This window comes from Pseudoliparis swirei, chromosome 6 (genome assembly GCF_029220125.1).
Source record: "Pseudoliparis swirei isolate HS2019 ecotype Mariana Trench chromosome 6, NWPU_hadal_v1, whole genome shotgun sequence".
NCBI classification, from domain to species: domain Eukaryota; kingdom Metazoa; phylum Chordata; class Actinopteri; order Perciformes; family Liparidae; genus Pseudoliparis; species Pseudoliparis swirei.
In genome coordinates, this window is record NC_079393.1 from 22,306,572 (window position 1) to 22,325,258 (window position 18,687).

Sequence of the window (18,687 nt, forward strand, 5' to 3'; positions counted from 1 at the left end):
GAAGTCGGTTTCATCTGAGCTTCATGCTTTGACACGTCAAACTGTCTGTAGCGGGAAATGCCGATGGGATAAAAAAGCAGCCTAGATATGCTTCAAAGTAACTAAACATTCACACAGCATAGTAGGAAAGTGTAAAAATGCATTCTATTTAACCCTTGTGTTGCCTTCGGGTCAATATGACCCGATTCAATGTTTAACACTCCTGTTACCTTTATATTTACTAACATATTTTACCCTTGAGGTCAATATGACCCCAGCTATTAAAATCTCCAGAAAATTATTAGAATAAATATTGTTTTCCAAGTTTAAGTGTGAGGTACTTTATGTTTGTTTGTTGACTCCCGAAAGAACACCGACATTAAACATTGAATCGGGTCAAATTGACCCGAAGGCGACAGGAGGGTTAAATATTGAATCGGGTCAAAATGACCCGAAGGCAACACAAGGGTTAACACACACACACGTACACACACACACACACACAGAAACAAGCACAGGCGAACGAAACATATTGGTGCTTGCAACATATAGATGACTGCATTTTTTATTCTGCATACAACAGGCGGATAATACATGCATCTGAAATGTAGCACAGCTCCTTTATTTAGTCAACGCACACTCTCACACACACACACACAAATACGTACGCACACACAGAGGAAATAGGACTACTAGACTCCCACAGGAGTTTCACAATCACCCACACGGGTCTTAATTAAACTATGAACAAGAACCTGCAGGTTGAAAGTGTCTGTGTACATTCTCATCGGCTCTTCTGTGTTGTGACATGTTTTGTTTTTTGTTTTGTTTGTGAATATCCCCTGAGACAAAAGGAGAGAGAAAACAAAACACATTTATAATCATGCTGTAATAACACAAACACACACACACACACACACACACACACACACACTTACAGAAGAAAACTGAGAAGGTGTTATATTTAAGGGTTTCTAATATCTAATATTTCCATGTCATGATATCAAGAATATGTTGCGTGCTAATCTTTAAAGTGTCTAAAAATAAAGATGTTTTTGTCCTGCTTGGTGCGTCTCTGCAGGCTAAACGTTGTGATCACTGCTTCTCACTCTAATGAGGATTTAAGGGGTGGAAACAAGGCTGCAGGCTGCAGCATATGCTCTGATTTATCTTTATGAAAAGAAACATTCCTTTTATGACACCTATGTCATTGATTTCTACCAGTCTTCTCCCACTCGGGTAGCCTGAGGATCTCTCTCTCTCACACACACACACACACACACACAGAGCTCACTATTTCTGTCTCAAACTCTCCGTTTGTGTGTGTTAGCTGCGGGCCAAACAGCGCGTGAATGATTAACAACAGTAGCTGGTGATGCAGTAAAAGGTTCATTAATTAATCAGATAATCTGTGGTTGCCATGGTGAATAGTTCTGACATGCAGTCTGATCTCATCTCCACGCAGCTCAGTGAGCACGGCTCACTTTAGTTCAGTTTGTTTCTCTTCTCACGCACTTTAGGGCCGAGCATCTCTCACGGCGTTTCCATGCAAAGGAACTTTTGTTTTTATAGCATCACAAATCCGTTTCTAATCAAATTCAAACATGGGACTTTCTGCAAGTAGTTTGTGTTCTGTGGAAAAGAAACAAATTAATAACTTAACAAACGTCCTCATTTAAACCCAAGCGATGAGGTTTAATTAACCCAACCAAGCAGGTCTGTGTTTTTAACATAACCAAATCCTTTTGTTGTCTTAAGTCTTAATTGTTATAACGGTGAACGTAATTCGGGATAAAATATGTTTCCCGCAAAAAGTAGTTGAGAATGCAGTTTAGTTGTATGGGATATCATCTGATACCTTTGGTGCATTCAGGCTACTCTCTAAAATGACCGTTGGGCGATTGTAAATTATAACGCTGTCATGATTGTGTAATCTTGTAAAACGTAGCTTTTGGCTTGAAGGAGATGTTTTCACAGCGATATAACATAGAGGGAGTCATGACCTGTTCATATGCCTACTATGAACTATTCATACACTCTGTCATATTCATTGAATGTATTTTAACTCTAAATCTGTCCTTCTGTACACATTACATCTATTGCACCTGTCCATCCTGGAGAGGGATCCTCCTCTGTTGCTCTCCTGAAGGTTTCTTCCCTTTTTTTCCCCCTGAAGGGTTATTTGGGAGTTTTTCCTGGTCCGATGTGAGGTTTTGGGGCAGGGATGTCTATGTGTACAGATTGTAAAGCACTCCGAGACAAATTTGTAATTTGTGAAATTGGGGTATACAAATAAACTGAATTGAATTGAATTGTTCAACTTCCTTACGTTTATAATACACAAGTACAACTACTAATGCCCCACAAAAAATGTTTAATCAAAGCAAATATTTTAATAAAAACACAATTTGAATCGTGCGTTTTTATGCAAATAACCCAGATGAGCATAAGGTAAACATGTTGAACGCTTCCACTGCTATCACTTTTTAATTATTCTTTAATGTTATTGGGTAACTTTCCTGAAACCATTGTGCTCAGTCTCTGTATCTCTGTCTACATTTGGGACTCACTTACTCACAAATCTGTGGGTCTGATAAACATTTTTTAGCGTTGAATCAAGCGTGAAGACCAAATGCACCACAGCTCTTTGAGTCAGGAGAAGATGTCCAGCATCCGTGTCAGTAAAATCACATGACTGATGGATCACTGAAAGGTTGTTCAATTTCCTCTGATGATGATTTCCAGACTGAAGGCTTTGGAATAACATCGACAGCCGTCATGGCCACCAGATGAACACTCCTTAAGTCTCTCTAGATGGGACATGTTTAGGGTAGCTACAGGAAAGGTTGTGTTTGTAGCTGACCTCATGCTGATCTCATGGTGATCTCATTTGGACTTCATGCTGACCTCACTCTGATCTCATTTGGACCTCATGCTGATCTCATGCTGACCTTATGCTGATCTCATTTGGACTTCATGCTTATTATCTTATTTGGACCTCATGCTGACCTCACTCTGATCTCATTTGGACTTCATGCTGACCTCATGCTGTTGCTCTCTGGAAGCCAATATGCAGTCAGTCATTCTTTCATTTTGAACTGAAATATTTTTGACAAATAATCCCATGTAATATAAAATAATACTAATAATTCTGAACCATTTAGATAAGGGATTAATTGTTCAGCTCATTGATCAAGAAAAGTGCCACATAGTCACTATATCTTCCTTCCCCAGAAATTATTATTATTATTATTATTATTATTATTATTAAGTCTTTTGAACAATTTAATTATTGTTACAGTATACATGTTTGATTAATTATTCAATGATGAAAATTATTATTATTTACAGACGCAGTTGCATATATTATGTTAAGTTATATATTTTAAATAATAAAAAAATCGTCAAATAAAAAAAGATTATAAAAGCACAATTGCACCTAAAATCATTGATTATATTTATAAAGCTACCTCTGTGACTAAATAGAAAATAAGTCTGTTGATTATTTGTTAAAATTAATTTCAATGTATGTAATTACAGTCTGTCTTACAGTTTAAGTTCAGTTGATAGCATCAGGGATCCAATAAATAAATCCTACATTGTAATGTTTTTTTCCTCTTTTGTTTGTTAAGTAGCAATATTTCCCTGAGACATGTCAAACCTTTTCAAACCCAAAAGAAAGAAAGAAATAATCTGTCCTATATCATAACAAAGAGTTGTTGTTCGTCCTCATTGTTATTCAAGGATACAGACAGATTTATTTTTGGCTTAGTTTGCTGCTTTAGAAGAAGATGCAGCTGCGGCTGTGGAAGTGGAAGTGGCCTAATGAATATTTAAAGTGCAACGATAACGCAGGATCACAGAAAACCTAATGATGCTACAGGGACACACAGCTGACTCGTGACAAACAGTGTGTGTGTGTGTGTGTGTGTGTGTGTGTGTGTGTGTGTGTGTGTGTGTGTGTGTGTGTGTGTGTGTGTGTGTGTGTGTGTGTGTGTGTGTGTGTGTGTACAGTTAACATGCTATTCTCAACCCGTCGTCTTGATGCGTCTACAAAGGAGATGGAGCAAGAATGTGGGCAAAGTGACTCGTCATCCGTCGCTCTCCCTGCGGCTCTGTGTTATCTCCTCCTCGTCCGTGATGTTCAAACACACTGTCGTGCAGAAATGACATGTTTGCAAGTTTCTTGACTATCTGTAACTCTGACAGAGAAACCAAGACCCGGAAACTGCGGTCTGGTTTGTCTACGCAACAATTTATGCACAACTAAAGCAGCAAATACATCATGCATGAGGGATTTCTTCAGTGAGACATCTCAGATCTTATTCTCGCTGCTATTCGTTCTCTTCTACTTTCTCAACCTCCTTCTCTACACCAAGAGTTCTGTATTTCCTGGGTAGCACTTTGAAGATAACCATTTCCTCTTTCCTGTGTTGTTTATGTTGATCGTCAGTTGAACGGTCAGTTGTGAGGAGTGTTAAGGGTCAGTCAAAGTTCAGCAGGGTCAATGGACGCACAGACAGCAAAGAGTTACTGACTCTGTTTTGGATTAAATGACCATTGGCAACAGACAGGATTACCAGGCGGCTCCATGAAGAGAGCCGCATGCGGGCTCATTGTGACCCAACTCTGCCAGTCTGGTTACATCAGCGACTAGGAATCAACCTCCTTCCTCATCCAGACATCCCTGCATCAGTAACTGTGATACCCAACACACACACGCACACACACACACACACACACACACACACACACACACACACACACACACACACACACACACGCGCGCGCGCGCGCAGGGCTCCCAACCATCAGGGCACTTAGACGGCCGACAGTGTAGAGCAGGGGAGACGCCTGGATGTGTGTGTTTATTCTTGGTCAGACTGTGGGATCCCGTGGCTGGAAGACACATTTGGAATGGCACATGGTCCAGTATTTTAGTAGATCAGTTACAGTGTTACGGTCCGCCAGTCTGTCCGTTTGTCTGTCTGTCTGCACACCGAAGACATGAGCTGGTGGTGGGAGGGGGCATCTGCAAATAAAATAACACAGACACACCACACAAATATGGAGAAGCTATGATGCAAAAATAAAAATAAATCAGTCATTGATGTGTGTTTCATATCCATACATATGTCTTTTAGTTCAATGTTAAAGTTGTACCAACAACCTTCACTTTGTGTACCATAGAGGATTCTGCCTTTGGCGCCACCCTGTGTAACAGAAATAAATACAGTGATTACATTAGATTAAAAGGAATTAAAATACAAATAAAAACGTAGAATTTATGGGCAGATAATCTAATTCTCTAAAAGTAAATGTCATAGAACATTTTCAAATAAAAGCCCTCTAACAATAGAAACATTGATCTGAAGATTGTTTTTTTAAGAATCTTTAAACCAGCTGGATAGAAAATATTCAGTCTGTTGGATGAAGAAAAACAAATTCTCAAGCTGCAACTGTGATTTCTATTCATGGTAATCAGAAATTAAACATATCCTTGCTCCTTAAAATTACATTGTATATGACAATATATCTATATATAACATATTGGAAATAAATATAATTTAATGCCATTATAACTGATAGCTTGTGCCTGTATACAGTAAGTGGGAATGCATGGTTACTTAGTCCCGATGGGCAGGTGGCACCTTGATGGTAGCCCCATTACTGTGTGAATGGGTGAGTAATGTCAGTCATGTCTCTCGTCAAGACAGCCAGGAGTTTAGCTCAAAGTAAATGAAGCACGGAGTCCAGGTAGTTACAGAATGGGGCTATATATATACAATGTAATATAATATATTGGTAGTTGTTAACGATTGTTACCTGCTTACCTTCAGGTTTACTTGAGTCAAACGAAAGGGAAACTTAGAAACTGTCTCCAGTGAGTGAGAGTGTGAACGAGTGAATTCGAAATACAAGAAATAACTATCGGCATCTCTCCATTCTTTGCATTAATATATATTATTATACTATTTGTTTTCATTGAATAGTATATTTGACACTTAACTAGTTCATCTTTATATCAGTTATAGTATCCAAATGAGCATAAATGATTACTATGACCCTGAAATTCTGTCTCTAATGATGGATATCCGGGGCCCAAAACATTTTTGTGTTGTGCGTGCAAACATAACCGGCCACCCCGCTCCCCTTGGGGCTTATCCCCCCTTTCTTTGAATCCTACAACCGCCCCATGTTATACACATTGACATGTGTCATTCCCTACACACCTTGGCAAAAATGTTTTTATCATGCAGCTAATGGCATATTATTTTCATACCAATTTTGTAAATAATACCAAGAGATTTTAAACAATTGTTTGGGTCTGTCAAAGATCGCAGGCGATACGGTACATTTGGCCTAACTGGATACGTCATCTCAGGCCCAGAACACCGACAGGTTAAAAAGTTTGATTTATGTTTTATTGTAGTTCGTACATCCCTTGCAGAGCTCGCTCTGGACCACTAGAGGGCGACACAGCGGCCTCGTTCCCCGTGAGAAGCCTCCGGTGCGTCCACTCCTCCTGTCGCCAAGGAGAACAGTTGATAATACAGATCTGTTTACGGCATGTTCTCCCACTAGGTTACTGTCGGCTCCGTGTCAGTGGTGTAATGATCCCGCGTGGACACACAGCCTGTTGTATCTCCTCTTACATACTTAATATAATACTTCCTTTTGGTTAACGCTGCGTGCTGGAACAATCTGAAATGGCCTGTATCCTAGCAACAGACAGCCTGGTGCTACATAACTATAAATATCCTTTTGGTGCATGTGTATGTGTGCGTGTATGTGGAAATGTGTGTGTGTGTGTGTGTGTGTGTGTGTGTGTGTGTGTGTGTGTGTGTGTGTGTGTGTGTGTGTGTGTGTGTGTGTGTGTGTGTGTTTGTGTGAGTTTGTGTGAGTGTGCATTGATCTCCTCTCACCACTAGGTGGGTCACCCGTTCCACTTCAAGGAAGGAAGGGAGGGGGAGAGAGAGAAAGAGAGAGAGAGAGAGAGAGCGCGCTTGGCTTGATTTAATTGGGTAATCCTTTTCATGAATGTATAAATGAGAGAAACAGAAAGATATTTTAGTCTTTGTGAAACTCAATCAAGCATTAACGGATTAAGGCAGATGTTCACATTGACTAAATGTGGGTTTCAACAATATCAAATATGTCACACGTGGCAGATCAGTTCAGGCGTAAAGTGGTACTGCAGCATGAGAGAAGGCGAGAACCCACACAATGATAATGCATTTGATAAGTTCAGTGAGGAGTTGATGTGGGAAACGTTAGAAGCTAAAATCATGGTGACACCACAGTAACTGCAAAACAGTTGGATTATGTGTGTGTCGAATTACAGCAGAAGCTTGGACGGATTGAGAAAACATCTCTTTGTACATTTGGTCAGTAGATTTAAGAAGCCCAACTTTCATTTAAATATGGTACAAAATCAGAGATCTTTAGGCGTGGAAAGGTTTCTGGTGAGTGACGACTCCTTGTGGCTCCTGGATGACATTGGCGTGGCTTTACACACCCTCAAATTAGCACAGAGCCAACGTAATTCACACTGTCCTCATACATTCAGCTGCAGAATGGCTTCTCCACCTTTCTCTGGTCTTTGTTGTTCGCCAGACCTAAAAAAAGTATTTTAAACTATGTGGGGAAAGGCTTGACAACTCCATCTAACTGTATTGATAATTACTGTAATAAACACATGCCAGGTGCTTCTCTGTACTCTTGGCTATTTACATGACTGCTCTGTGCTGTAGACAGTTGCACTGAATCATGCACATGAACCTTGCAGGAGAACCAGATGTTAATTTCCTTCCATCTAATGGAACAATTGAAAAAAAACTATGTTTTGTGTTTGGAACTCATCACTCGCAGCAGCATTATTGTTTTTACTTCTCTGAGTTGTGCAAAAGTAAATGCAAGGTGGCATGACACAAGATAATATATTACAGAGCGCTGGGTGGTAGAATGTTATTTGCCTGTTATTTTCAAAGCTGAAAAAGTCTCGTGAGAACAAGCCTGTTCAGTTCAACATTTCCACACAATTCTTCTTTTTATTCATTTAAAAAAAGATGAAAGTCTTCGCCACTCGCAGCCCTGTTCAATACGACTTGTGTGAAGTAGGCAGAAAGATAAGTTCACTCCTGTTATCTTCTGTTTCATTTGACAGTGATTTATTGATGTTTTTCACAGGATTTAAAAATAGGTTGCGAGGTAACTTTGAGTAGGATTAAGATTCTTAACACTCGACGGTCAAATACAGCTGCCAGTCACTCATAAATGAAATGCTCCCTGCAGTCATGACCCTTCAGAATATAAAATCAATATCTAGATATGTGTGGCCGTCCTTTTTCTGTCTTTATAAAATGGCAATAGATATTCTAAACAAATACTTAGGTGGGTGCTGGACTCGTTGCACTGGGCTATCCAGTCTCTGCACGCCTGCAGTCGGAGCTGTGTTCGTATTCTCTGCACTAAGTCAGACACGTTCCCGGTGGGTGTTGGCCTCCGCTGGGCTGCCCTTTATCACCGGTCCTGTTCGTGACTTTCGTGGACAGGATATCTCGGCGCACCCAGGGGGTGTAGACCGTCGGGTTTGGGGGTGGTCTCGGGATCACCTCTCTGCTGTTTGCAGACGATGTGGTCCTGTTGGCCTCCTCGGACCGCGACCTCCAGCGTTTTGCAGCCGAGTGTGAAGCGGCCACGGTGGATTGCTCCCTCCAGGTGGGGACAGAGTGTTGGTCACGAGTGAGGGTAAGATGGAGAGAGATCAACAGGCGGATCAATGCGGCTGCAGCAGTGAAACAGGCGCTGCATCGGACCGTCTTGGTGGAGAGGAGCTCTCAATTTACTGGTCGGTCTCCGTTCCAACCCTCCAGCTATGGTCACGAACTCTGGGTCGTGACCCAAAGAACGAGGCTGCCGATACAAACAACAGCTCGGACATCAGGAGGGAGTTTGGAATCCAGCCGCTACTCCTTCGTGTTGAAAGGAGTCAGCTGAGGTGGTTCGACTATCTGGTTCGGATGCCTCCTGGATCTCCATGAGAGGATTTCAAGGCCCGTCCAACTGGAAGGAGACCCCGGGGAAGATCCAGAACACGCTGGAGGGATTACATCTCCCAGCTGCCCCGGGAACGCCTCGGGATCCCCCAGAGCTGGAAAATGTTGCGTGAGAAAGGTAACCCTGAAAATGTGCTCATTTGCCTTCTTACGCACGTTAGAGGAGAAGATCGACACCACTCTTCTGTTCGTAACTTAAACATGAAGAGAGGACCAGAAGCTATTTTTTTTCTAGCCGAGTAAAGAAAGGAAGCATGACGAAAAAGTTAACTGGCCTCAGCCCAAAGTTGTCTGAAGTCAATGTGTTTTTGGTTAAATGCCTGAAACAAGGTTTGTGTTTAACACAAGCTTCAGATATTTTAACATTTTGTTCCATGGTATAAATGCCCCTCAAGCTTTTGCATGTCTTAAAAAAGGGCGTTGCTAGCAAGAGGCTAAATGAGATTATAAAACATCACGCCTTCACAGCCTTGTGGTGGGAGCGTGGTGTCTTATGTTCTGCAATAATCCAAAAATCCAATGAACAAATCCAAGTGGCTTTTTGTGAAGGGAACCAGTGCAATGCTGACTTACAGGGTCGTCCCTGCAGCACTCTATTGGGTTGCTAAATAAAGCGGTTCAAGGCTAGTAGCAAACCTGGCAACCTCGCTGTTACAACAAGACGACATGAAGTCACTGCACCTGCCTCCACCCCGTCTGCCTTGACACCCCCGCTGAGCCAACGGGCTGCACTCTTTCACGCCGCTCTATTGTCTGTATGCAGCTTTACGACTTAGTGCATGGGGCTTTTTAATTGTCTGTGTTATGCTTCTACTCTTTCACCAAAAAATTGAATATCACTTAACGCTTGGTGCCTCCACTAATTTGATATCCTACTAAGTAAGAATGATGTTGTATTGAGGAGTTAATTGCTTGTTTTAACAACTTCCCCTATTACCAGATCATAAGTGAAATACCGCGATGAAAAAGCTGGGGACATTAATGTCTCAAAGACTTGCAGCAAGTCTGTAAATAGCAGTTTCAATTGCATTACTTCACATTAATTGTATTGAATATACTTAGATGTCAATTAGATAGTAATCTGCATGATAAATAAAAATCGTTTTAAAACTCTAAAGAATCACCCAGCCGTATCAAAACTTGTCGAGGTGACAACCTTCAATCATCGACATATAAACATGGCAGGCAACGGTGGGGAGAGTGTGAGGAGCAATTTGATTGATCTGATTTATTGACCTCATTATGCCCATCTGTAGAATATTACTGCCTGTAGATTGTGGCCACTTAGTGGAGAGAAGAGATTCACTAAGATACACATTTGGGGCGATGCGTTCGTATACCGCGGTTTCTCTTACAGCAGTATTCACACAGAATGTTTTGAATGAAAGATTATGACTTAAAGATGAATGAATGTCACTTTTACCTAATAACAGAAACAAAATTTAATTTAGCAAGTTTACCAATTTCTCAAATATTCAAATGGAAATGAAAGATTTGTTGTAATGCACTTTTAAATTGTCATATATCAATCTCTTGTATTGATTTAACACTGAAATCCAAGATTTTAAACTAAAATATAGACTCTCTCTCTCGCTTGCTGTTCTTAAACTCTGTGACCTGAGACTATGTGCTGGAGTTTACTCCTGGTGTGTGTGTGGGGGGGGGGGGGGGGAGAGAGAGAGAGAGAGAGAGAGAGTTGTTATAGTGGGAACTACTATTGAGTTGCTGCAACTGCCACTGGGGATACCAACAAATAAACAAACAAACAAACAAACCAGATAAAGAGAACATTATTGGCCCAATAAGATGAAGAACAAATCAATAGATATAAAATAAGCAGAGTGACTGGTTTAAAAAAAAGTAAAAAAAATCAGGGTGAGCCCACTTAAGATAATATTGAGAGTTGTCCCTCCCTCTCTCTCTCTGTATTCCCCTCTGCTGCTGTCTGCTGGCTCTCTTCATCTGCCCAGCCTCTCTGTATTATTCTTGAACCCTGTGAACTGCCTTTTCCTTTGCAGCATACTGCCACAGCAGCGAGGATGAAAGACTCCTCTCTCTCTCTTCATGTTGGAATGACTACTGTCAGACACCACCTCTCTCCCCCTCTCGGCCCACTACCACTCCAGCTCACATTTACTATTTTATCTGCTGTGGCAGGGAGTCTTTATGATCTGCGTATGAGTGTGTGTGTGTGTGTGATGTTTGATGTCAATAGACCCAGCAGTGTAGTTGAAGTATGCCTTAATAAGAGGCCAGGGTGTGTTATCCTTTGAGGAGTGTGTGTGCAGGATTACTCTGCTTCAGTGTGCTGGCACGACACGTCTCTGCCCACACAACACACATATCAGCACTGATGAAATGAGCATGTTGTGAAGACGTGGACAAAGAGCTGGACGACGCGTGGAGAGGACGAGTAGAAGAATCACATTGCATGTGTGAAGAAGTGGGAGTGGGAATCTATATAGTGTAAAGCCAACAGCCAGATGGTAAACACACACTATTCCTAATGCAGCCGCTGTGCTATGTTTCAGTGCTGCTGGCATTTTCGCGAGTGTGTGTGTGTTTGACCTAAAAGTGTATGAGAGCGCGATGGAGAAAGTGTGTTTGTTTGTTTCTGAAACCACATCGCGACTTCATTCCAGTGGGGATCAACTGAGGAGGAAGCAATGTGTTTGTGTCTCTCCGTTATTGGATTATGATCTGGATCTTTCCAATCAGAAGATCCTTTTCAGTTTACTCACAACGAGCTTGTGTACTGCACACGGTTATGCACAGGTCAGCCACATGAGCAATCAGACATGAAGCTCAAGTTCAGTCAGGAAGACGCTTATTCACTCCTTTTAATTTTTAATCTCAGTCTCTAATTATATCAGCTGATTGGGGACTCACCAACCAGATGCTGCAAACTTTCCTTAAGCCAGTTCACATCGTTGTTGTCAAACGTTTAAATAACTTCTCCTCTCTGCTGCTGTCAGTTGTCATTTTAGTTCAAATCAGCTCCGACCCTCCTCCACCCAAGTCGCCTCCAGTCAGCATCAGGCTCCTCGTTCTTCATCGGATTACAGCAACTCCCTTCTTCACCACTTCTGGTCTGGACTGCGGTGGGCATGGGGGGTGGGGGGGGGCTCATCTGACCTCAGCATTACGTCCCCTTAATTATCCTATTTTCAGGGTGGAGTCCTATCAGCAAAGACTTTGCACTATTTAAATGTTATGTAATTGTAATAAAGTCACTCCTGATTGGAAATGTTTCTAACTGCACATCTAATTAAACCAAAACCGAGCACATATGGCTATTTGTTAACACAAGCATATACATATGCTTATACATATATATTTATTTCTTTGTCCTTTTTTACTGTTTTAATTCTAAGAATCCCAAAATATAGACAGAGATGCTCGCTGTGTCAGTGATTTCATTCGTCTCCTTTTTCCTGCCATCTGGACTGGAACAGCAGCACGGAAGATATAAGATATCTTAATCTATATATATATATAGTTTGAGCTGAATGCTAAAATATGCTAATATACTAATTGTGACCGTGCCAACATGCTCATGTCGAGCAGCTCACGTGAACGTTTGATGATTAGCGCTTCACATGAAATACAGCTGATGGGAATGCCGTGAGTTTTGCAGTTATTTGGCGTGGTTGAGAGCTGCACACTGGACTCAAAGGTGGCGCTCACTCACTTAAATGAAAATTTCTTGTTAAGCGAATTTCTCGCCTGAGTGTTTCCTTCACTGCGCTACTGGTCATGGACTTCACATCGGAATGGCTTCATGCCAGAATAGCTTTTCTAGGACTTGGGTAGGTTTCCTGTGAAGTTTTACAGACCCCTCCTTTCCAATGGTCCTCCATCGGTAAAAGCTTTTTGGACCGCATGGGACATCTTTCTATTGCAATACCGCTGTACAAGCTTCCTTATTACATCATTTGGTCATAAACCATGTTCATAAAAGTATTGGACTAATTACATCTTAAATCTGAGGCTGCTGCTACAGAATCAAAGTTATGAAAGGTCATTTTTCATCTTCCATAGCAATCCATCCAAAGGTCATCAAGATATTTAACTCAAAAGTCAAAATCTAAACCTCATGGTGACGCCAGCAAAGGAAGGTACTCACCAAAGTCATGAGGAAACATTGAATGTCAATCCACTCGAGCGTAGGGCATTTCAGTCTCAACCAAAGAGCTTTGCTCTCTAGACTCTCACTGCCACATCGGCAGGGGAACATATTATTCTGGTTGCTGCGCTGAGTAAACTGTTATCACTGCTGACATGCAACCACTGGGACTGTAGATTAGTCAATTAGGCTCACAATATGCCGGAAGGTAATGAAAGCTGTGACTTTAATATCGTACTCAAATCCCAAATGTATTCTGTGAAGAAAAGTTCCCAGTGCACATTTAGGATGATGAAAGCGCTGAGGTGAAACAATGGGATGTATCGTCTATATGTTATTGAACATGAGTCACTCAGGAAGTTACATTAGTCAGCCTGATACATTTTACAAACTTTTGTCTCTTTAATCAATCTGCTGCCTCAGCATCGAGCTGCCTGCTGCCGGCTGAAGCACGTATAGCTGTTTGATTTGCAGGTTTTTAACTTCAACGGTGAATCTTCGGGACCCAGTTCCTCAAAGCTGAAAGGTGAAAACACACCGAGACACAGCGATGCCACGGAATGACTCAGAGCAAGCAGAGGGTTTGTTGTAGTCATGAAAACAGTGGCTTTTTAATGTAAACACTACATTCGATTGGTTTTTCCAGCACGGACATCCCACATGAAATAACAAACATTCACTAAAGAGGAATAGAGGGAGAGAGAGAGAGAGAGAGAGAGCTGCACAGAAAAAAGCATCCACTGGGTAAAGAACAGAACAAAGAACAGGTAAAACTATTTAAAAAGAATAATGAAGATAACAGGAACAGAATGCCAAAGAAACGGGTATATCATGTCAGTATACACGGTTGTTTTCTCTTTTTTTAAACTAGAAATCAACAAGGCAAGAAAGAGAGGTCAATATAGATCGATGGATAGATCGATAAATGAGAGGTAACACAGATTAGGTATGAACAGATAACACATTTCCAAATCTACTCGTGTGTGTGTTTGTGTAAGTGCGAGCAAATGTGTGTGTGTGTGTCTGATGTGAGAACTGTGCTTTTCATTGTCGACCTGGAAGGTGTGTGTCAAACGATAAAAGAAACAGAGAAGTAGAAGAAAGGAGCATGATTGTATACAGCGTCGATGTGTGAACATGCGGCGTCCCTAACTAGCGGACGCAGCGAGAAACGTGCTCTCCCCCAAAAAAGTCGTTCATTTTTCTAAAATGATAAAAATAGATATCGTTATAATATTATATTTAATCGTTCGGAGTCAGGCTAAAGTGAGGACACGGTTCTGATGCAGGGAAACAGGCAAAACGGTAAAAGCAGAGTGGGCCGGGGCACGGAGCGTCACATCAACACGGGGTCAGCATGAGGTCGCCGTGGCTCGCTGTCAAACCGGAACTAGCAAAACGTCTTTATTTTAAAAAAGGGAGATAGAGAGAAAAAATGTTTCGTAGCTACAAAGCACGATAAATATTCAGGATCGAAACGATCATCGTTGTTGTCAATGTCGCAATACCCACGCTCATTGGTTTTTATTAATTATTTTGATTGTCGATTTTTTTGGTCCTTTTTAACTGTTTTAATTCTAAGAATCCCAAAATATAGACTTCTTCTTCCGAGCCACATACGTGACCTTTCAACCCTCCAAAACGATGACTCGCATATTGTTTTTAGTTTGACCCCGCCCCATCTTATCAAGGAACCAATCATCGCTCTCCTTCTGTTGCTGCTATCCACCTTCTAAACTCTTTTTCTAGGTTTTTTTCCCCCCATCATTTTTTCATTCATTTTTTGCTATTTTTATTGAATACATTTTTTTTAAAAGTTATTATCTCAACAGCATTTTTGTGCAGCTTCTTTTTAAAATTTGTTATCAATTAATTGGTCTCTTTATACAAAGTATCTCATGCTATCTGTGTCAGGGTTTTCTGAGGAATGGGAGGAGAGGAGGGAGGGTTGGAAAGAGAGGAGAGGCCCTTTGACCCCAAATCAGGGTGGCAGGGAGCCATGCAGAAAGAAAGAGAGATGGGTGGAGGTGAGAGAAGTACAGGCATGGTGGTGGTGTGTAACTGAAGAGAGAAAGAGAGAGAGTGGCATGTGTAGGACAGGCGATCAATCAATAAATAAATTAACAAAATTAATCCACCATTATCAAACCAGGACTGAGTTTCCTTAATGAAGAATGTTAGTAGGTTATACCAGTGAGGAAGGTAGAGTTATAACGTTGTGCTCTTGCTTCTAGAAGCGTAGCGTCCCCAGGACCTCTGTATATGGCACTGGTCGGACATTTAACACATTACTTATTGGCTCTCAGGCTCGGGCACAACTGGAGGTTGGCGAATGGCTAAGGCCAGGGTTGGGGAACAGGAATTCTCACTTCCTGTTAATGAAAACGGGATTGTGGGGAGTAAAATGATTCAACGTACCTTAAAAAAAAGGAAATTGACAACAAACATCTTAAAATGTCTTGACTAATGTAAACAAAAGACTAATGTTAAAATAAGTGTTGTCAGTTTCACCAGGTCTTGAGGTTTTTTTTTAGGTTTTTTCGCAGACCTTACCGGTGTTTTTTTTTGTGCTATCAGCATTTTCACATATTTCCGCAAAAAAATGTTATTACATAATCACTACTATAGCAAAAAAACTAATGAAATAAGACACAAATAAAATGTGTCAAGGTGAGGCAAAATGTGAATAAAAATCAGTGTACAGACTGATACTCATGTAATAAATATACACACGATCAACACAAATTAAAGTCATATTCATAGCAATAATAAAAAAGTCTGCCAAAAAAAAAAGGTACAGGTTTTGTTTTTGTTAACAACAAATCACACAACTGAGAAAGAAAAAGAGAGGATGGGGAATGCAGGCTTTCATTGACTTTGTTCAAGAAGTTTTCAAGGCTTCAGGATTCGTGATTTCTACTAAAACAAATTAGTTTGCTTGGCAGCAGGCCAATACACATCAGAAGGAGAAGTCGGAGCGTGAGGAGAAGATACAAGAACTAAAAACATTATATATATATATATATATATTTATATATATATATATATATAAATGTATGTATGCCTATTTTTTGATTATCCTCATTATTAATATGTACCTAGTTGCATTTTTCTTTCTTTTTTCTTTAAATAATCATCATCGTCATCATCATTTCCACAGCAGTGTCAAAGGAACAGGAACGAAGTGGGAGGATGAGGAGAGGAGGGGCGAGACAAAAGAGGGGACAAAAGGGGGAGGAGATGACGGGGTGTGTGGACCAGCTCAATACAAGCCACACCCTCGCAGGTTGTTGGCGATGATGATGTCGGTCACAGCGTCAAACACCACCTGGATGTTTCCTGTATCCGTGGCGCAGGTCAAGTGACAGTAGATTTCCTTATTTGGGGAACGATTCTTGCTCTCGAACTGTACTTGGATGTAAGCTGCCGCGTCGTCATAGGTGTTGGGTCCTGGAGGGAGAAGACCAGACAGCTGTTACAATGACACTCCCTCGATGTGAATGAGATCACAACTCTCCATGTTTTACCTCACCACACATTAATAACACAACCACTTCACGTATCAAGGCAGTAATATAACTGTGAAGTATTATTCCAGGGTAGCTAACCTTCAGCTTTTGGCGTGGGTTATAGGTTCTATCAAAGACATCATATATATATGCTTATACATTACCTGTATATGTATTTTAATAATGCTAACTTAATAACCTGCATCCCCATATTGATTAGTTTAGACCTGAGCTAAACATTTCACCATAAAAACAGCGACTGCTGCAAAACACAGAAAGCTATTGGAGCAGAAAGTAACTTATATAATTATATTAATTAATTATTAATATACTTTCTCCCTCGTTCGGTTTAAAACATTATTCTAAGAGACTCCTCACGGGAATAAAGGGAGGAGGATCGTGCGAGAGACCTGCATGTGTGTGTGCGTGTGTGTGTGTGAGGACAGAAGACAGGAGACAGCTGTCCAAGCGTGACCGTCTCCTGCTCTCCGACTAACAATCTTTTCCTTTTCACTTCCACAGCTACATCTGACTCTCACCGCCACATGAGGAAGAAATCACATTTCTTTCCTCCCACGGCTTCTGTTTTAGCCTCTCAGTCCTTCTCTCCTGTGCTCTTAAACACAATCACGTACATCTACGTGTATATCGCTCTTTTCAAGTGAAGGTTATACAGTTGAGGCAACAGCAAACATTTGGTTTCGGTGGCTCAATGCTGGAAACATCCGCTTTGATTAATACTGACACATCTCCATACTTTAAAACTCAAATTGTTCCTCACAGCTCTGGAGTTACAGAACAATGGATCAACACCGGAGAGGTTTTAGAAAGCTTCTGTATTTTGCATCTGGGAATCCCATTAAGATTGTATATATAGGGGAGATTTAGTTTTCGTGATGTGGCCCGATGCGGTGCTCTGAGCTTCTTATCGACAGGAAAAGATGAAGTAGCTAGCCCGGCTCACTGACCAACGTACCAGTGTAATTATGACAATTTCCATTCAAAAGAGAACTATGTGCTGGACCTTTTGTTGGAATTGTCAATTTTCTTGTGACAGAATTTAACGATCATAAAAAGAGAGGCACTGGTACTGTATTCTGTTACCTTTGTACCCGGCTAGCGGTTTCTCCCTGTTCCCAGTATTTATGCTAAGCTAAGCTAACCGGCCTCCAGCTACGTACGTAACAACCAGGCATGAGAGTGGCATCTATCTTCTCGTCGAAATTTTAAGAAGCATATTTCCAAACAAATTCTTACTTTTTGTATTTCATTTGCTCAGATGGTGGTGCCGTTCTGCACCAGTCTGCAGAAGAACTCCTTTAAACCTCATTCCTCAGTAATGGTGAAGCTGAAATAGTCAGCTGTCAAGTTCTCCTCATTTTAAACCCGAGCAAATTGATCAGCCAATTTAAGGTACATTGGCTCCATTTCGGTGTGTGGTGTCACTGGTTTGCAGCTTTTTGCTATTTCTCCCCTGTGCACTCAGGGAAAGTCATTTCTTAGATTATTTTTGTCCTACCTGTGTATTCCGGGAAGCAGATGCTGAGCGCAGACTTCTTGATCTTATCTGCAAACAGATCCTTCTTGTTGAGGAAGAGGATGATGGAGGTGTCGATGAAGAACTTGTTGTTGCAGATCGAGTCGAACAGCATCAGAGACTCGTGCATGCGATTCTGCGGAGGAGGACAGAAGTAGAGGGTGAGAAAGAAATGGGTAAATTAAATTAAAGAAGATGGACGAGATGAGAGATTAAAGGAACGGGTGAAATGAAGAGAAAGATAATTAAAAAGAGAGAGGGAAAATATAAAAGACGAGGATGAAAAGTGAATGAATGATGATAAAGAGAAAAAGGAAAAAGGGAAACATCATGATCACATTTAAACTCGACACAAATGAGCCAAACACTCACGCATACTATCACACACAGAAATAAAGAGCAATACTTTCACACTCCTCTCTCTCTTTCCAATTAAGACATTAGCAAAAGAGAAAGGAGAGACGATAAACACCTTTA

At 41.0% G+C, this 18,687-nt stretch overlaps 1 protein-coding gene and 1 long non-coding RNA gene across 3 annotated transcripts in view; one reads left to right on the forward strand and one right to left on the reverse strand.

The window, feature by feature from the left end:
• LOC130195805 (uncharacterized) overlaps positions 1-18,687 on the forward strand; it is a 139,422-nt gene that overhangs the window by 105,207 nt on the left and 15,528 nt on the right. The gene's annotated exons all lie outside the window — the stretch shown is intronic.
• The window catches only part of gnao1a (guanine nucleotide binding protein (G protein), alpha activating activity polypeptide O, a), an 88,233-nt gene continuing 83,253 nt past the window's right edge, over positions 13,708-18,687 (reverse strand). Inside the window, exons 7-8 of one of the 2 annotated variants that reach the window (XM_056417500.1) lie at positions 18,193-18,346; positions 13,708-16,614 (exon numbers count right to left, since the gene is read on the reverse strand). In XM_056417500.1, the coding sequence (XP_056273475.1) occupies positions 16,427-16,614; positions 18,193-18,346 (342 nt within the window). In that variant the 3' untranslated portion in view covers positions 13,708-16,426. The remainder of the gene's footprint in view (positions 16,615-18,192; positions 18,347-18,687) is intronic. The other variant, XM_056417502.1, reaches the window with a different exon arrangement.